The sequence below is a fragment of the Canis aureus genome, unplaced genomic scaffold, assembly GCF_053574225.1.
Source record: "Canis aureus isolate CA01 unplaced genomic scaffold, VMU_Caureus_v.1.0 ptg000455l_RagTag, whole genome shotgun sequence".
Classification (NCBI taxonomy): domain Eukaryota; kingdom Metazoa; phylum Chordata; class Mammalia; order Carnivora; family Canidae; genus Canis; species Canis aureus.
In genome coordinates, this window is record NW_027554628.1 from 1 (window position 1) to 19,516 (window position 19,516).

Genomic DNA, 19,516 nt, shown 5'->3' on the forward strand with positions numbered 1-19,516 from the left:
CCTGGGCATTCTGGCATGTTGAATCAGAGCCAAAGCAGAATGAGAACAGCATCTGCAAAGGGGACAGGATAGGGGTGAACATGGAGGACAGGTTATATACAGGGAGGGAAGTCTGATAAGTATAGATGGGAATCAGTTTCTTATTGTCAATGGAAGAAATTACAAATACTGACAGAAAACTAGAAACAAATTTATAACTGTAGTGAACAATTTTAGCACCTCTTTCTCAGGGGTAATAGAATAGGAAAAAAAATTGTAAAGATACAGAAGACTGAACAACACACTTAACCAACATGACCTAATCAACATTTTAAAAACACTACAACTGCAGAATGCACATGCAAAATCCCATGCAAAGAGAATATTTACAAAAATGGACCACATGGCCAGACCATAAAGCTAAATGTGGAAAAGTTAAAATCTCAGTGAATATCATCTCTGACATGGTCTTAAATTACAAATCAAGCATGATATGGTTTCTGGAAAATACTCAAATTTTTGGAAATTAAGCAACACCTGTAAATAACCCTTGGGCCAAAGGGAAGTCACAAAGAAATTCAGGAAATATTTTGAATCAAACAAAAAGAAACCGTATTTGTGGGATGTGCTAAAATGGTACTGAGAGGGAAATATATAATAGCTTTAAATGCCCACAGTGGCAAAGAATGGACCTGTAATGTAAACTATCACAGCTTTTACTTCAAGAGAGCAGAAAAAGCAAAAACTTAAACCTGAGATGAGTAAAATAAAATAATAAAAAGAAGATGAATAATACTGATAATCCACTAAAGTAACAGTTGACAAACTTCTTATGAAAGGAGACAACAGTGAGTATTGTAGGCTTTGGAGGCAGCATATGATCTCTGTTGCATAGTCTTTGTTTTGTAAATATTTAACATGTAAAAACCATTTTTAACTCACATGTTATTAAAAATGGTCCTTGAGCTGCATCAGGGACTGATAAAAAAAGAGACACAAAAAGAGAGAGAACACATATTACTATCATTACAGAACGTACAACTGATAAAACGATAAAAATAATACAAGGACATTATAAATAACTTTGTGCCAATTAACTGAACTTAAATGAAAACAAATATATTGAGAGAAACAAATGACATAATTGGTCCAAAAAGACATGGAAAATCTAAACAGTACCATATTTATTAAAGACACATAATTACCTTTAACACCATCAGATACAAATAAATCATCATCAACAAAAGTCCTTTCCACAAAGAACTCCAAGTCCAGATGGTTTTGCTGGTGAATTCTATCAAACATTTAAGATATAATCCTACACAAATTCTATTTGAAAACAGAAAGGAAAGATGATCTTTTGACTTGTTTATAGGGCCAGCATAATCCATATGCTAAAACTTGACAAAAATATTACAAGAAGATTATAAACCAACATACCTCATCAATATAAACATAGAATATGAAACACCAGCTAATAAAATCCAAGAATAAATGAAAAGGGTAATATAACATGCTCAGTGATTTTACCCAAAAAATGGAAGGTTGACTCAATCTTTGACTCAACCTTCAAAAATCAATTCATGAAATTCACCTTGTTGTTAATAGAACAAAGAAAATTTATCTGATACTCTCAAAAGCTGTAGAAAAAGCATTTTACAAAATTCAAAACCTATTTATGATTTAAAAAACAAACTCCAAAACAAACTGGGAATAAATGAACTTCCTCAATCTGATAAAGGGCATCCACAAAAAACCTACAACTAGTAGCATACATAACAGTAAGAAATGGAATGTTTTCTCCCCAAGTTCAGGACAGCACACAGATGTATGTGCTCACCTCACTGTAACAGAGGTCCTGGCCTGTTCAACAAAGGAAAAGAAATAAAAAGCATAAAGATTGGGGGAAAAGAGTAAATTCTCATTATTTGCAGATAACATAATTCTATATGTAAAAAACCCTTAAAAAATCTATAAAAATTTATTAGAAAGAATAAAGTTAACAAGGTTGTAAGAATACTCAAAGATATACTTGAATATATACAACTATATTAAACAGTCACTGAAATTAAAGAAGACCTAAATAAATGGAGACATATGCCATATTAGTGGATTGGCAGTCTCAATATTATTAGGATTTCCACTCTCCCAAATTGACTAGATAGGTTCCTAACAACATTTATTAAGTGTTAAAATAACCTATTATTTTGAACAAAAAAAGTCAGACAAAACAAATACATACTATGCTTCCATTTGTTTCCAAGTAGAGACAGGACTGAGCTATACAAGGAGGCATTCTCAAGAATTATGAAAACAAAAGCAAGATATGAAATGCCATAAAAGGCAAGAGAAGGGAGCTCCCCGGAGTGAAGAGAGGTGGCAGTGGATACCTTGCGGTAAGGAGGAATAGCCAGGGAGTTTTTAGGGTAATGACAATATTCTTGGCTTGGGTTGCAGTTATAGGAGTCTTCCCTTTTCAGTACATTACAAATATGTACATTTGCATCATGTACTTTCCTTTATACATATTACATTCCTCAAAATAAATGTTTGAAAATGCGTTTTAATTTCCATACACAGATATATATTCTTTCTATCACAAGAAATGGTACTGAACAGCTCATTTAATTCAGTGTTAAACTAAGCACACATCACAACTGGATAAAATATATAATATGAATAAATAGAATCCACATCATCTTCAAATCAAAAATCCCTACAGCTTGTTTTAAAATGAGAAAATGAAGATTCAGAAGATGAAATTATTCACGTAATTACTTTGCATTTGTCATTTGTTATCAGGCAAATCCATGTGCTTTTAAAAGTATGTAGATGAGAAACAACAAAAAAGAAAACGTGAAAAGCAGGAAAAATGTTCTTAGTGATACAAATATATAAAACATACTCTATTTTACGTCTTGCATAAACCCTAAAAGGTCAAAAGACTGGTTCTGTGGTAAAAGAAATATTTGGGCAGCCACAAAGAGATTAAATCTCTTTTGTATACAAACAAGCGTAGCTTTACTTTTTCCCCTCTTTTAAAAAGAACAAATAAACCCAATGTAAAAATAAGAAAAAACTATGTAAATGCAACATAATTATGTTTAAACCACAGAAGACAGGAAATTTAGAGTTACAGATTCCATGGTAAGTTTTAATTCTATCCTTGTGTACATGTTTTATAAAAAGAGTCTTTCATTACATGATCACATAACACTATACCATGTAACAATCAGTTCAGCAAATGTTTATTTTACAATGTGTGGAAGGAAAATATTTTATAGAATAAATTACAGGAAATTAGTACATTATTTAGGTAGATTGCTCCTTAAAATTTCTGAAAGTCTTGGGTATTTACTGAATATTAATAGAAACACTCTTTTCTTATCTTCTAAAGAAAATGAAATTTAACTCTTATGGGTAAGCACTTATATTTGAAAGTCGACCTTTAGATTTTAAGGTTATTTTGAAGTAATGAAAAATAATTCATTATTAGGACATTAGGATTTTAGCAGGTTTTGAATTCTGTATGCCAGGCATTTCATATAAAAGAACAGTAGAGACTGAAGTAAATCATGAAAACCCATGAGTTCATAATAAATCCCCAAAATAGCCCTTACTGTCACTACTGGAGTTTGCTAGGGCTCCTAACAATTCAGATATCTGAAATTTGACTTTTTTTCGAAGAAAGGAAAGGCATTTATCCTTCTGCCTTTCCTGTATTAATTCTATTTCAGTTTAACCAAATAGTTAGCAATCAACTATGAGATAAACCTATAAAAATAGTTTTCTAAAGACCCCTCTTCCCTCAAAATCTCAAGGCCTCCAGAAAAAAAGATCAAATGACTTACAAAGACAAAAGAATTAGACTAGAATCAGACTTCCAAGAAAAAAAAAAAAAAGCTATGAAGCAAGTAAAAAATGGTGCATTTTTTTTTTACTTCAGTGAATAAAGTGGGAATAAAAGATTTTATATCTAGCAAGGCTGTCCTCTGAGTATTCATAGGAAAATAGCTTCAGTGGGTATTCACATGTGTGTCTGCACAGCAAAGGAAATAGTTACACAAAGAGGCAATCTATGGAATAGGAGAAAATATTTGTGAACCATAAACTGAGGAGTTAAAAATCAAAATATATAAGGAGTTCATATAAGTCAGTAGCAATCAAACAAACACCTTTATTTAAAAAAATGGGCAAAGGAACAGACATTTCTTCAGAAAAGACCTACAAATGGACAACAGGTATATAAAACCAGCTCAACATCACTAATCATCAGGAAAATGCATATCAAAGCTATAATGAACTATTGCCTCACTCCTTAAAAAATCTATTCCCCAAAAGACAGGAGATAAAAAATGTTTGCAAGGATGTGGAGAAAAGACAACCCTTGCACGATGTTGGTGGGAATGTAAGTTGGTACAGTAATTATGGAAAACAATATAAAGGTTCCCCCCAAAATGAAAAATAAACTATTGTATGATCCAGCAATCCAACTTTTGGGTATATATGCAAAGGAAGGAAATTCAGTATCTCAAAGAGATACTTGCACTCTCACATTCATTACAGCATTATTCATAATAGTCAGGATATGGAAACAACCTAGGTGTCCATCAGTAGATGAGTAGAAATTGTGAGTATATATATAAATAATGGAATGTTATTTGGCCTTAAAAAAGAAATACTGCTATTTGTGATATGGATGGATTTGGAAGACATTATGCTAAGTGAAATAAGCCTGACACAGAAAGACAAATATTGCATGATATCACTTATATGTGGAATCTAAAAAAGTTGAACTTGGATGTCCATTGATAGATAAATGGAAGAGATGTGGTATATATGTACAATGGAATACTATTCAGACATAAAAAGAATGAAATCTTGCCATTTGCAACAACATGGATGGAGTTAAAGGGAATAATGCTAAGCAAAATAAGAGAAATAAAAATACCATATGATTTCACTCATATGTGGAATTTCAGAAACAAATGAACAAAGGGTAAAAAAAGAGAGACAAACCAAGAAACAGACTCTTACCCATAGGGAATAATAGATGGTTACCAGAGAGGAAGTGGAAGGGGGAATGGGTAAAATAGGTAATGTGGATTAAAGAGTACACTTATGTGATGAGCATTGAATAATGTATAGAAGTGTTGAATCACTATATTGTACACCTGAAACTAATATAACACTCTAGGTCAACTATACTGGAACTAAAAAACTTTTTTACAAAGTTGAACTTAGAGAAACAGAATGTAATGGTGGTCACCAGGGCTAGGTGGAGGAAATGGGTCAAATGTACAATGTTTCAGTTTTAAAGTACCTAAGTTCCAGAGATCTAGGGTACAGAACAGTAACTAGACTAATAATAATGTATACTGGTATCTTGAGTGTTCTTATCATACACCCAAATAAATGAATAACTGTGTGAGGTAATACACTAATTAGCTTGATTGTGGAATTATTACACAAGGTACATTATATCAAACACAACGTTGTATACCTTAAATATACACAATTTTAAAACTGTCAATCATATCTCTAAAAATTAGAAAAAAGTAAAACATTTGAAACCTTATGGAATTCTGCACCCATGAATCCTTTATGAAGATTTTACTACAGGATGAATTCCAAACAATTAAAATATGATAAAAACTTCAGCAAAAACTGATTAGTGTGTGTACACGTGTGTATATACACATATATATGACTAAACAAGAACACAATAATGTTCAAATATTATATGTTTTGACAAAGTAGAAATAATGCACTAAAAAATGGGAGGTAAAGGGGCACCTGTGTGGCTTAGCCAGTTAATCATCTGACTCTTGAATTAAGCTCAGATCTTGATCTCAGGGTCATGAGCCTACTTTAAAAAAAAAAAAGGTAAAGGGAAGGAAAAGAAAGAGGGAAAGAAAAAACAGAATACACTTACTGACTATTATATAGAAAATAGATAGGAGTTAAAAGATAACCAGTAAAAACTGAGGAACTAAGCAGCAAAATGACATAACAGAAAGGAAAAAGAGGGCAGTAGAAAAATGTACAGGTACAGGACAATGACTAGAATAAAACAAGAATGCAAAGCTTTCTAAGTAACAACAAAAACTAGCAAAGACTACAAATCTTTTTTTTTTAATTTTTTATTCATTTATGATAGTCAGAGAGAGAGAGAGAGGCAGAGACATAGGCAGAGGGAGAAGCAGGCTCCATGCACCGGGAGCCCGAAGTGGGATTCGATCCCGGATCTCCAGGATCGCGCCCTGGGCCAAAGGCAGGTGCCAAACCGCTGCGCCACCCAGGGATCCCTACAAATCTTTTTGAAAAGCAGCAGCAAATATAATAAAATATGATTATGAAATATTATTACATTGTTGAGACCAAATGTATCAGTCATATCAACAAGTGTGACTGCATTCAATTCATTAAAAGAACAAGTATCCTGGGTGCCTGGGGTGGCTCAGGTGGTTAAGTGTCCAAAACTTGATTTTGGCTCAGATCATGATCTCAGAGTTGTGAGTCAGGCCCCCACTGGGCATAGAGTCTGCTAAAGATTCTCCCTCTCACTCTGTCTCACACCCCACTCTCTCTCACTGAAAAAAAGAGAAGAAGAGCAAATATTCTTAATTTGGCTTGCAAAGCAAGACCCATCTATATACTATTTTAAAAGGGAATACTTAAAAGAAAATTATTCAAAAAAGGCTAAAAATAAAGGGTAGGCCAAGATATCCCAAGAAAATGCAAAAAATAAGAAAGCAGGAGTAAAGATTCTGATATCAGACAAAGTAGAAATCAAGCCCAAATTCTTTTAAACAAAGCAGAGAATAGCCCTTGTAATATTAAAAGCCAAAATTAACAACTATTAAAAACATTTATGTGCCAAACTATATAGAACTTGCCTTTAAGAAGTAAAAACTATATAAGATGTAAGAAGATACAGATAGAAGCACACTACTGATAAAAGGCTTTATTATACTATTTTTAGTATAACACAGCTTAAGTGTACAAACAACGCTAAGTAGAGATAAAAGCTAAGTAACATAATATACATCAAACTCTACATTCTGTTGACATAGAATACATTTTCATCCCAAGATGCTGTGCAAAAATTTACTTTGTATAAGCTTGTAAAAAATCACTAACTTCCATAAAAAGTAGAAATTGAAAAATTAGCCCAGACCAAAACATAGTACAAGCTTCTCCTGCTACCCAAAATTAAAGTGTTCCTATGAAACTTTTCATTAGCCAAAAGGGAATAGAGCAAGGACACATCTTAGGACACATCTTGCTAATGGATGCACAATATTGAGATAAAACACAGATGCTCACAAGACATAGTTCAAAGCTATGGTGGCTTGATGCTGAGAGCAGTACCCAGGAAAGGAGCTTGACACTGCCACTCTCACTGCTTGGAATGCACACTACCTCTGTAAGGGCTCACTGAGAAATGAATGCTGAATGCTATTTTTGCTTTTTGCCTTTTTTCCATAAAAGCAAAAATCTTGGGATCCCTGGGTGGCTCAGCAGTTTGGTGCCTGCCTTTGGCCCAGGGCATGATCCTGGAGTCCCGGGATTGAGTCCCACATCGGGCTCCCTGTGTGGAGCCTGCTCCTCCCTCTGCCAGTGTCTCTCCCTCCCTCTCTCTCTCTCTCTCTCTCTCTCTCTGTCTCTCTCTGTCTCTGTCTCTCTCTCTCTCTCTCTCCGTCTGTCTCTCATTAATAAATAAATAAAATCTTTAAAAAAAGCAAAAATCTTCAGATTTCTTTTGGTTAGTGAGAACAGGTACTAATGTAGATCTTTCAAAAACATGATGTGGCATAATGTTAACTTTCAAAAAGTGGGTGATGCCTTTATATTGAGAAATAGCTAACAAAACAAAAAATTAAAAAGTTCTTCCTTGTAGAATAACAAAAAAAATCTATTAAACAATTCCTGGGCTAAAAGGAAAATAAAAACTGATATAAAAGGATTTCCAAAAAATGATGATAATGAAATCACTACATATCAACTATACAAGAGATATTTAAATCATGTCAGAGGAAAATTCATGCACAAATTACTTTTATTATTTAAACAGTAATGAAACTAAATAACTTCCTAGCTCAAAATATTAGAAAAAAAGTTACAAAATACACCAAAAGAAAGCAACAAGGAATTAATAAAGATAAAAAAAAATAATTTGTGAGAGAAAGAGTGAGAGATCACAGAGGCAGAGGGAGAGGGAAAGGCAGACTCGCTGCTAAGCAAAGAGCCTGATGTGGGGATTGATTCCAGAACCCCAGATCATGACCTTCCCCAGATCATGACCAGATGCTTAAAACTGAGCCACCCAGGCACCCTGGGTTTTTTTAGAATTAAACAATTAAAAAAATCAAAATAGAATAACCAGATAATTTGATCAGGAAAATACTAGATGAAAGCTCACATATACCAAAAAATATATATACACCAAATATATATATATACACACAAATATATATATATACCATTAAAAAGACAAAATTTAAAAATCATAAGATATGACTTTGTAGACCACTTACTCAAATAAATTCTGTCATACAATTTGCCTTGAACATTTTACAAGGAGATGCAGATTGCCATAAATGACCATTAGAGTAGGGAGGATAAAGAGATTCTATAGAAGAACTAGAGAAAGCTAATAAGGAACTAATAACACACACACATAGTAGGGCCATTTGATTGCACAGTAGACTTCTATTGAACCTTTAAAGTCTAGGTGGTCTCATTGATCAATAAATCATTCCAGAGTAAAGAAATGAAAGAAGACTTAATTCCTTTTGTGAAGCAGGTACAACATTGATACCTAGACTTGACAGAAAAGAAAAAAAAAAAAAAAGAAACAAGCCAATGAACGTCATTCATTTCATTAAAAAGAAAATAAAATATTAGGAAACAAAAGCAGATACTACACTAAGAAAACAGTACATTATAACCAAATGAAACAATTTCTGGAATGCAAGGTTGGTTCAGTGTTTAGAAACCCGCTTAAGGCCATATGAGCACATAAAAGGGAAAAATCATAATGATTATTTCCATAAATGTTCGAACACTCTGACAAAAATTAAATACTTTTCTGATTAAAAACAACACTTTAAAATAGAAATTGATTTTTAATTTAATTTGAATTTTAAGATGATAAAATATATAATTTAGTTCTCAAGATGTTATTTTACTTGCTATAAAAATACTAGAGGCACTTCCACTAAAATCAGGAAAAAAGGCAAAGAAGACCACTAACTATACAACTATCCAGTATTATGCTAGGAAATTAGTTAATGAAATCAGACAAGAGAAATCAATTTAAAGAACTTCTAAAGAAGAGATAAAATTTTCTCTGGAATACCCTAGGGCAGAAGTCGGCAAATTTTTCTGTAAACAGGTAGATAGTATTTTAGTTTTGTGGGTCATTCAGTCTCTGTTGCAACTATTCAACCCTGCCATTGTAGCCAAAAAGCAGCCAAAGACAGTAATAAATGAATGAGTGTGACTGTGTTCCAATAAAACTTTATTTATAAAGAAAGGGTTTGGACCATGGGCTACAGTGTGTCAACCACTGTGCTTAGACAGTTAATAATAAAATGAACTCAAATAATGAGAGCATTCTGTAAGATAGCTCCATATAGAATTAATATATAAAATTTAATAGTGTTCATAGAGACAATTAATTGAGGGACATAATGGCAGGAAAAAAAACCATATATAACATCAACAAAGAAGATGAAATACTTAGGAATGACCTGAACAAAAATGCACAAAATCCACATTAAGGAAACTTTACTCTTCAAAGTGAAAAATCTACACTTCAACAAAGAGTCCTATAATTTCACTGTGGTTATGGAGGATGTTAAGGGAAGCTGGATAAAGGGTATATGGGAAATCTCTCTATTTTTGCAACTTTTCCATAAGTCTGGTGCTACTATAAAAGTTAGGTGATCCCTGGATGGCTCAGTGGTTTAGCGCCTGCCTTTGGCCCAGGACGTGATCTTGGAGTCCCGGGATCAAATCCCTCGTTGGGCTCCCTGTGTGGAGCCTGTTTCTCCCTCTGCCTATGTCTCTGCCTCTCTCTCTCTCTCTCTCTCTCTCTGTCTCTATGAATAATAAATAAGTCTTAAAAAAAAGTTTAAAAAATGTTTTTAAAAAGTTAAGATCCTGACGTAGAAAATAAATCATGGATATTTATTAAGTTTTAAGCTTCTATGCTTTTTATTTTGGATTTTTACAGTCTTTTAATAGAAAATTACATTTCGCAAACTGCAAGTGTTTTTTTGCAATGTTGGTGTGATTTCATATACCTGAAAGCCAGATTACTTCCAGATGAATTTTGTACATTTCAAGTAGATATTAAGTCAACAAGAAGAGAAAATTCAGCACAAAAAATCTACTTTTTCACGAACTTTGTATGTCAGAATGCTGTTCCATTTTAGCTCCTGGGCAAGGGCATAATTAATATGAAATAATTCATATTGAGTTTCTAAAAGCAGTCATCTGAAGTACTGAAAAAAGCCAATAGAGTTTTATGAAATCATTGGTTTCTCAAAAATCATTTTTGATTCAGTAGCCAAATTGTTATTATTAAGATGTTTCTGATTCTTATTTAAAAGGGAGAACTGCTTATGCATTCTATTGCACAAAGTTCATAAAACTGTGCTATGAGTATATGTTTATCCTGCTATGTGACCTAAGCCTTAGCCACAGCCACAGCCACAGACAAATCACTAAAACATAAAACTGCTAGTCATTAAAATAATGAATTATATCAGACTCACATGCGGGAGAGGTATTTGTTTGTCATTTCCTTACCATTTACCTGAAAGCTCAAAGATGCAATAAATCCTACAAATCTAGCAAGAACAGCCATGCCTGAAATATGATGCCAAGAGCAATGCTGTTTGGATTCTTACCAAGTTCAAAACACTGTTTTCTGAAACCACCTTAGTGCGTTTATAAAAACATTTGTGGGAAAACCGTATTTAAGAGTACAAAAGGATCCATCAACCCCTTGTTGCACAAGGAAGGACAATTTTGTCTTTATCTTATGAGGCCTTCTCAGAGAATGTGACAGTTTTGAACTCTTTTGCTCTTTTAAATGTTCTCTTTCCTTTCTTTCTTTCTTTTTTTTTCAATAACTCATTTAATTTCCCTCACAACTCTTGCTGATTCTTCTGTTTCTTTATAGGTACTTCCTGTACATTGCTTCTCCCTGAAAGATCAGGTTCAAGTAGGATCCTGTTCATTCTGCTTTCATCCTCACAATCTCTCATGTATAGCTATGACTTCAGTTACCAAATATTATGACGCTATGTCTAACCTGCATCTCTATCCTGAGCTTTAGACACGACTAAATCCAATAACTGGTCGCCATCAGCACATGAACATGCCATGGGAACCTCAGTGTCCACCCAACTGTAACCGAATTCACCATCCATTCCATAAGAAATGTTTGTTGGGTGTCTACCCTGAGCCTTGGACTGTGTTAGGTACTATAATGATGAACAAGTTGATTTCATTCCTCCCCTAGTCAAGTTCCTTCTTCCTTCACTAGTACTGTACCTATATCCCCCATGTCAGTAAGTGGTGGTACCATTATCTATCTAGTTGCCAAAGTCAGAAACCTAAATATGCATATGATATCAAAGCAACATACTGTACATCTTACACTCACATAATGTGACACATCAAATTTATTCAATTAAAAAAAAGAATCCTAAATATTATCCATCACTACTCCTTCTTCTTTAGAACTCATGTTTAATCATTCACCGGGTTTTATTCATTCTTCCCCTTTATATCTCTTTAATCTGTCAATTTCTTTATTTTTTATTATATTATATTCCACTGGCTTAGTTTAAGCCACCTTCACCTCTGGCCTACAATGATCCCTTAACATGATCCTCTGTCTCATGTTATACTTAAAACCTTGTAACTTTCAGTCAACTTTCAAACAAAAAGTAAATGTATTAGCATGATGCAAAGGCCTGAATTGTAATTGCCTATTTACATATCAATGCCACAGCCTCCAAGCTTCTAATTGCAGGTGAGAGTTTAAAGTGAGTTATTCCCCATTTAGGGGCCACTTGTTCTCAACTTAAAGCAAATTAAATAGCATGATTAATTTGATGCAAAAGTAACATAGAAACAAGGAATTCATCTGTAGATGAGTACAGATACTAGACAGTCTGACTTTAATTTTCTATTTACGTATTATCATTTTAAATTGTTATTAATCGAACCCACTGCTACATGAACATTTACCCAGTACTTATTACATAAGTACTTTACACATATTAATTAACACAGTCATCACAACAATCCAATGAGATAGGTATCCTTACCATTCCCATTTTATATATGTTGTAACCAAGACATCAAGTAGTTTAATAATTTGCCAAAGGAAACATAGTTGGTAAGTGATAAGACTGGCATCCAAGCAATGGTTCCAGAATCTACGCTTTTTTAAAAGATTTATTTATTTATTTATTTGAGGGGGGGAGAGGCAGAGGGAGAGAGAGAATCTCAAGCAGACTGCATGCTGACTGCGGGAAGCTGATGCAGGGCTCCATCTCAGGACCCTGCGATCATCACCGGAACTGAAACCAAGAATCAGATGCTTAACTGACTGAGCCACCCAGGCGCCCCAGAATAAAAGGGGATTGTGAAAGGTATTAAACAAGAACTTTAATTTTGTAATGATACGTATTTATCATATAGACTATATAGAAACATATAAAGAAGAAAATAAGAAGTGATCCCAAATCCTGTCTTTCAGAAATAATGATCATTGATAATTAATGTAAATGATTCTGGACATTTCTTTATGCCTAAAGCTAAACAGGATGGATAGACAGAGAAAATGAATGCATAGATGATAAACAGATAAGAGAAGGTTGTATACAGTATCTACTGATTCATTTATGTGAAAGAGGATAACTCACTTATCTTGTATTTGTTTTATTTTTATCAGATAGTTGTATTGTTAAATTATTATCATTAGTATCTATAAAATAGTATGATTCCTCCAATGATAACTCCTCCATTATTTCCTTAGTTTAATATTTAAAGAAACTCAATGGTCTCTACTGATACATTTTAGCCATATTTTGCTGTTGTATTTATTTATTCATGATAGACATAGAAAGAGACAGAGAGGCAGACACAGGAGAAGGCAGAAGCAGGCTCCATGCCGGAAGCCTGACATGGGACTCAATCCCAGGACTCCAGGATCGTGCCCTGGGCCAAAGGCAGGCACTAAACCGCTGAGCCACCCAGGGATCCCTAGTTTGCTGTTTTAAAATACTTTAATTTCTTGATTGACTTTCTGTAATTGGCAATTTTTTTCAAGAAGATCTAGTACTATGTTTACCGAATCCTTGCATGATTGAGAATGTGCTACTACCTTCACACTTGAAGAACAACTGGGCTGGATGTGAAATTCTTGGGTAATATTTTTTTTCTACCTCACAATGTTAATCTGTGGGATTTGATCCTTTAATTAATGTTTTTTGACCTTAAAAGAAGTTGTGGAGGAATATGAAGGCATTTTGTCCTCATGGTTTGTTCTTTTGCCTAGATATATTTGTTTTTTCCTTTACTTTTGAGATACAAGTAGATTTATCAGGATGCATTACTGTAGGCTATTCTGTATCAATATTACTAAGGTCTTGTTGGGTCTTTTGGTCTACAGAATCACATAAAATTTTTTTCTATTGTTATCTTTAATTAAGATCATATTCCACTGGTTCTAGCCTCTTCTTAAGGAATATCCATTATGTTTAAGTTGGGTCTCCTTGGGTTCCATATTTACCAATTTCCCTATTGTAATATTAATATATTCTTCATTTCATTTTACATTTCCTATATACCACTTGCCTGATGGTGTTTTTGGTTGTGTCTATCACACTTCTTTTGCATCTATTCAGACTTTAAGTTCAATAATTTTTTTATTTCTCTTCTGAGCTCTGACAACTAGTTTGTCATAACAACTTAAGTTGTCTTATAAAGTCTTTTTGTAAAATTTTATGTAATTTCTTTTGGCTCCTTTATTATGAGGGAGTATACTGTCTTAATAGCCTTGTGATTGTAGGGAAATTTTTTGTCTGAATCTATCTGTTTCTTTTTATGATGGAATTACCTCAAAATCCTACAAAAATCTGCTATTCTCTTTGCCTTGTGAACACATCTCTTTCATTCAGTTTTGAGCATTCAAACAGTCAATCTGGCTTACTCCAAATCTCTAAAAATTTATAGCTTCATTGTGTTGCAATCCAGCAGTCATAGTCTCTAGTATTCTTTTCACTCCAAGGGGTCTCCAACAGTCTGCTTGGGCTAGAAGACTGCTGTAGACAATATAAAATAACATGTACATATGACTTTTCGTTAGGCTCCACTTCTGGTGTTTTACGTGCAAAACTAGGTCTCTGATGGGAAATTCCTCACTTCTTCCAAGGCCTATTTACTCCCCTAGTCTCTGTTATGAAGAAAAAAAAAGGTTGGCTATACATTTCATGACCATGACACTTATTTGGGGGGAAATCTCGAGATATGAAGCAGCATGTGTTAGCTGTCAACATATTACACACAGGTCAGTAATTTACCTACATTTTTCAGGTGTGTTTTACATTTAAGATTTGGAACTGTGGCATTTCCTTGTTTGAGAGGACATACCTTTTTCCTACTTCTCTTCTTTTTTTGTAGTTTTCATATTAACCAGAAGTCAAATGTTGCATAAAGCTATTCAAACTAGTACTGTATATTTACAAATAATGTTTGTTTATAGCCATTTCATTATCTACTCTAACATAGTAAAATTACTTGTCTGTCTCCTCAACTCAGTCAGAAAGTCCTTGAGGCTTGCTGTTTATTACTGAGTTGTTCTTTCATTACATTTTGTTGCTTCAAAACCTATGTTAAGATTCAGAATAAGAAAACTATATGGGGTCCCCAAGTGGCTCAGTCGGTTAAGCCTTAGATTGAGTCCTGCATTGGGCTCCCTCTCAGCAGGGAGCTTCCTTCTCCCTCTTCCTCTGCCTGTTGTTCCCTCTGCTTGTGTTCTCTCTGTCAAATAAATAAATCTTAATTAAAAAAAAATGTAGCTGTTTTCTCTGGCTTTTCCTTGAATGGGTTCAACTGAAAAATCAATATAACAATTTGCCTAATATAGTTATATTAAAAAGAGTTTGAAGGCCTGTTGTAAAAGTAATGTAATGATGACATTTAAAAGTAATTTTTACAGGTCAACTAGATAACCTGGTAATGACTTATGTGGAAATCATTAAATCAGAGATACAGAATAGAAGGAGGGGCTTTGCAATAATGAGTTCTAACCTATATGAATGGAATTCAATATATTTGTTATTTATTCTTGGAGCAGAACAGAAAACCCAGAAATAAATCCATACTTATGTGGTCAATTAGTTTTTGACAAAAGAGGAAAGAATATGCAATGGGAAAAGACAGTCTTTTCAACAAATGGTGTTGGGAAAACTGGACAGTTACATGCAAAAGAATGATACTGGACCACTTTCTTATACTATACATAAAAGTAAGCTCAAAATGGATGAAAGACCTAAATGTGAGACCTGAAACCATAAAAATCCTTTAAGAGGGACGTCTGGGTGGCTCAGCGGTTGAGCAGTCTGCCTTTGGCTCAGGGTGTGATCTCAGAGTCCTGTGATTGAATCCCACATCGGGCTTCTGGCATGGAGCCTGCTTCTCCCTCTGCCTGTGTCTCTGCCTCTCCCTCTCTCTCTGTGTGTGTATCTCTCATGAATAAATAAATAAAATATTTTTAAAAATCCTTGAAGAGTGTGCAGGCAGTAATTTCTGACACCGGCCATAGCAAAATCTTTCTAAGTATGTCTCCTGAGGCAAGGAGAACAAAAGCAAAAATAAACTATTGGGACTTAATAAAAATAAAAAGCTTTTGCATAGCAAAGGAACCAATCAACAAAACTAAAAGGCAACCACCCTAATGGGAGAAGATATTTGCAAATGACAGATCCACAATAAAAGGTTAGTATTCAAAATATATAAAGAACTTATACAACTCAACAGCCAAAAAAAATAATAACCCAATTTAAAAATAGGCAGAAGACATGAACAGACATTTCTTCAAAGAAGACATACAGATGGCCAACAAACACATGAAAACATGCTCAACATCACTTGGCATCAAGGAAATACAAATCAAAACCACAATGAGATATCACCTCACACCTGTCAGAATGGCTAAAATCAGTAACATGTGAAACAACAGGTGCTGGCAAGGATGTGGAGACAGGAACCCTCTTGCAGTGTTGGTGCGAATGCAAACTGGTGCAACTCTGCAGTATGGAGATTCCTCAAAAAGTTAAAAATAGAGCTAACCCTATGATCCTGGAATCACACTACTGAGTATTTACTTCTAAAATACAGAAACACTAATTCAAAGTGATACATGAACCTTTATGTTTATTGCATTTACAATAGCCAAACTACTGGAAGAAGCCCAAGTGTACACACACACACACACACACACCCCGATACACACAATGGAATATTATTTAGCCATAAAAAGAATACAATTTTTACCATTTGCAATGACATGGATGGAGCTAAAGCATATAATGCTAAGTGAAATTAGAGAAAGACAAATATCATATTCTCACTCATGTAGAATTTAAGAAACAAAACAAATAATAAAGGAAAAAATACAGAGAGAGACAAACCAAGAAACAGACTCTTCACTATAGGGAAAAATTGATGGTTACTATATACATATATACATTATACACTCTACTTTCAAGATGAAGCTTGAGAGGTAGAAAGGGGCCAGGAGGCAAATGCTTTGAATACCAGGGTAAGGAACTTAGGTTGGGTTTTCAAAGCTTGAGAGGGCATTGATAGTTCTTTAGGCCAAGAAAACAACCCTATCAGACCTACAGTTTGGAAGAATAAATTTCAGTGCCATGCAGGGAGGTGTGGAAGGGGAGAGATGTGAGATGAGACCAAATAGGACCTGCTTCAATTGTCCAGGTAACAGATGCCAGAACCTCAACTAAAGGCAGAGAGCAGGAGGATACATTCAAAACAAGTTCAGAGGCAGCTGGTGTCATTGGCAGATGTGAGAGACAAAAAGTAAGCAAGAGCCAAAGATCAAAAGAAATACATAAACCCAATACTGACAAGTGTTTATCATGTGCTACTGAACACCATGTGTTTTTCCGAAAGAGAAATACAATAGAAAACTGTTTTATAAGCCCTTCTTTCCTTGAAGTTATCATGAGTACAGCTAGTGTTCCTTGGTGCCTGAAATCCCTGAGCCTAAGGTTCCAGAAGCCAAATCCAAAAAGAATTATAGAGGCTTTAGTACTTTTATTCCAGATATGCAGTGAGATGAGACTCACATTAACAGTGTTTCAGGGCTGTCTTAGAATTGCAGGCTTCCCATGAAGGAAGAGGACCTTCATGAACACAAATGAATCACAAAAGCCAGGAAAGTGAGAAGGAAGAGGGCACTACCAGAGACGACTGGCATAGGGTAAAAGCTTCTGGTACCAAATGGTAAAATAGATAGGAAATAATACATTTCCACAGGGTTTTATGTATGGCCCCAAAGTATGATGCTCTGTATACGTCCACGGGAATGGTGCTCCCTAGAGTTGTGCAGGATATATCCTTACACAGCAGCCCTGGGTGCCTGGTCATACATACTGAAGAGCTGAATGAAGGAGTGAATCAGAATGAAATGATATGGGAGATACATAGGAGAGTCATATGATTAAAAGATTATAGGTGTGACTCATGGATCCAATCAACCATCTTAATAAACACTGCTCTCCTGGACTGAAGTGGACAGAAAAAGATGAAATGAAGGAAGGTTGTCAGATCTCTGGGATTATATAGGATAGGCCAACAGAGCTAACCAATTGCCAAATAACTTGGTGTTCTTTCATACATAGCCAGGATTCATGGGTCTAGGAATCAGGGAATGGAAATGACTCACTATTACCCCTAGTGACTGATCCACTAGCAAATTTTTTGCTTCCTGTTCCTGTGACCTTATACTTTGCTGGTTTGGAGGTCTTTGTCCCACAGGGAGGAATGCTTCCACTAGGAGACACAACAGTGGTTACACTGAATTGAAAGTTAAACCTGCCTCCCAGGCACTCTGGCCTCCCCGTGCCTCTATATCAATAAGCAATGGAGGGAGTTACTATGTTGGCTGGGGTGACTGATCCCAATTATCAAGGGACTGCTACTCCACAATGGAGGTAAAGAAGACTATATCTGGAAAACAGGAGATCCCTCAGGGCATCTCTTAAGTATTACCATGCCCTGTGATTAAGGTAGATGGAAAACTGTAACAACCCACTCTAGGCAGGAATACTAATGGCCCAGACCTTCAGGAATGAAGGTTTGGGTTACCCCACCAGGTAAAGAACCACAACCAGCTAAAGTGCTTGCTGAAAGCAAAGGGAATATGGAATGGGTCATGAAAGAAGGTAGTTGTAAATACAAGCTATGACCACATGGCCGGTTACAGAATAAGTACTGTGATTGTCACAAATACTCCTTATTTTGTTATGGATTATGTGTGTGTGTGTGTGTGTGTGTGTGTTTCTTTTCTTCCCTCTTATCCTCTTATCATGTAAATGAGACATTAACTTTCTATCATAGTTTTTAAGTATGATGAACTTTACATCAGTGTATTTATAGAATATCAAGGAAAAGAATAAACATCATCCAAGAACTTTGCTTCCTCTTCTAAGAAAAAGGCTAAGTGCATTTTCAGTGGTACACTGGATAGTTGTATAGTGGTAGGCAGGAATATGGCCTTGTTATTATCTTTCTATGGAGATTAAGTATGGTTTAAGGAGATGCATGAGTGGGTACCAAGTTGACAAGGGGTGGATATGTGATGGTTAATGTTGATGTGTCAACTTAGCTGGGTTAAGGGATGCCCAGATACTTGATCAAAAAAAATTTTTTTGAGAGAGAGAGAGAGAGAGAGAGAGAGAGAGAGAGAGAGGGAGCATACATGCCAGCAGGGGGACCAGAGCAAGAGGGAGAATCTCAAGCAGGACCCATACTCAACATAGAGCCTGATGTGGGACTTGATCTCACAACCCTGAGATCATGACCTGAGCTGAGATCAAGAGTCAAGTGATCAACTAACTGCGCCACCCAGGCGCCCCTGCTCAAACATTGTTTTGCATATTTCTGTGAAGGTGTTTTCTGGGATGAGATTGATACTTAAATTGGTGGACTTTGAGTATAGCAGATAATCCTCCATGACTTAGTGGGCCTCATCCAATCAGAAGGCCTTAGTAGAAAAAAAGGCTGACTTCCTCTGAGCAAGAAGGAATTCTGCCAGCAAACTGCTTTTGACCTCAAAATGCCGCTCTTTCCTGAGTCTCCAGCCTGCAGCCTTGGGTCTTGCCAAGCCTCCGCAATCACCTGAACCAATTCCTTAAATCTATCCCCCCTACTCCTCCCACCTTTCTCATCCTGTTGGTTCTGGTTCTCCGGATAACCCTCA

General features: G+C 35.1%; 1 protein-coding gene across 1 annotated transcript in view; it reads right to left on the reverse strand.

Annotated features, from left to right (window-relative positions):
- Positions 1-914: 914 nt before the first annotated feature.
- Positions 915-19,516, reverse strand: part of LOC144310136 (outer dynein arm-docking complex subunit 2-like) — a gene marked incomplete at its 5' end in the record, with an annotated part of 28,014 nt that continues 9,412 nt past the window's right edge. Inside the window, one exon of the mRNA XM_077890897.1 lies at positions 915-957. Within this exon, the coding sequence (XP_077747023.1) occupies positions 951-957 (7 nt within the window). The remainder of the gene's footprint in view (positions 958-19,516) is intronic.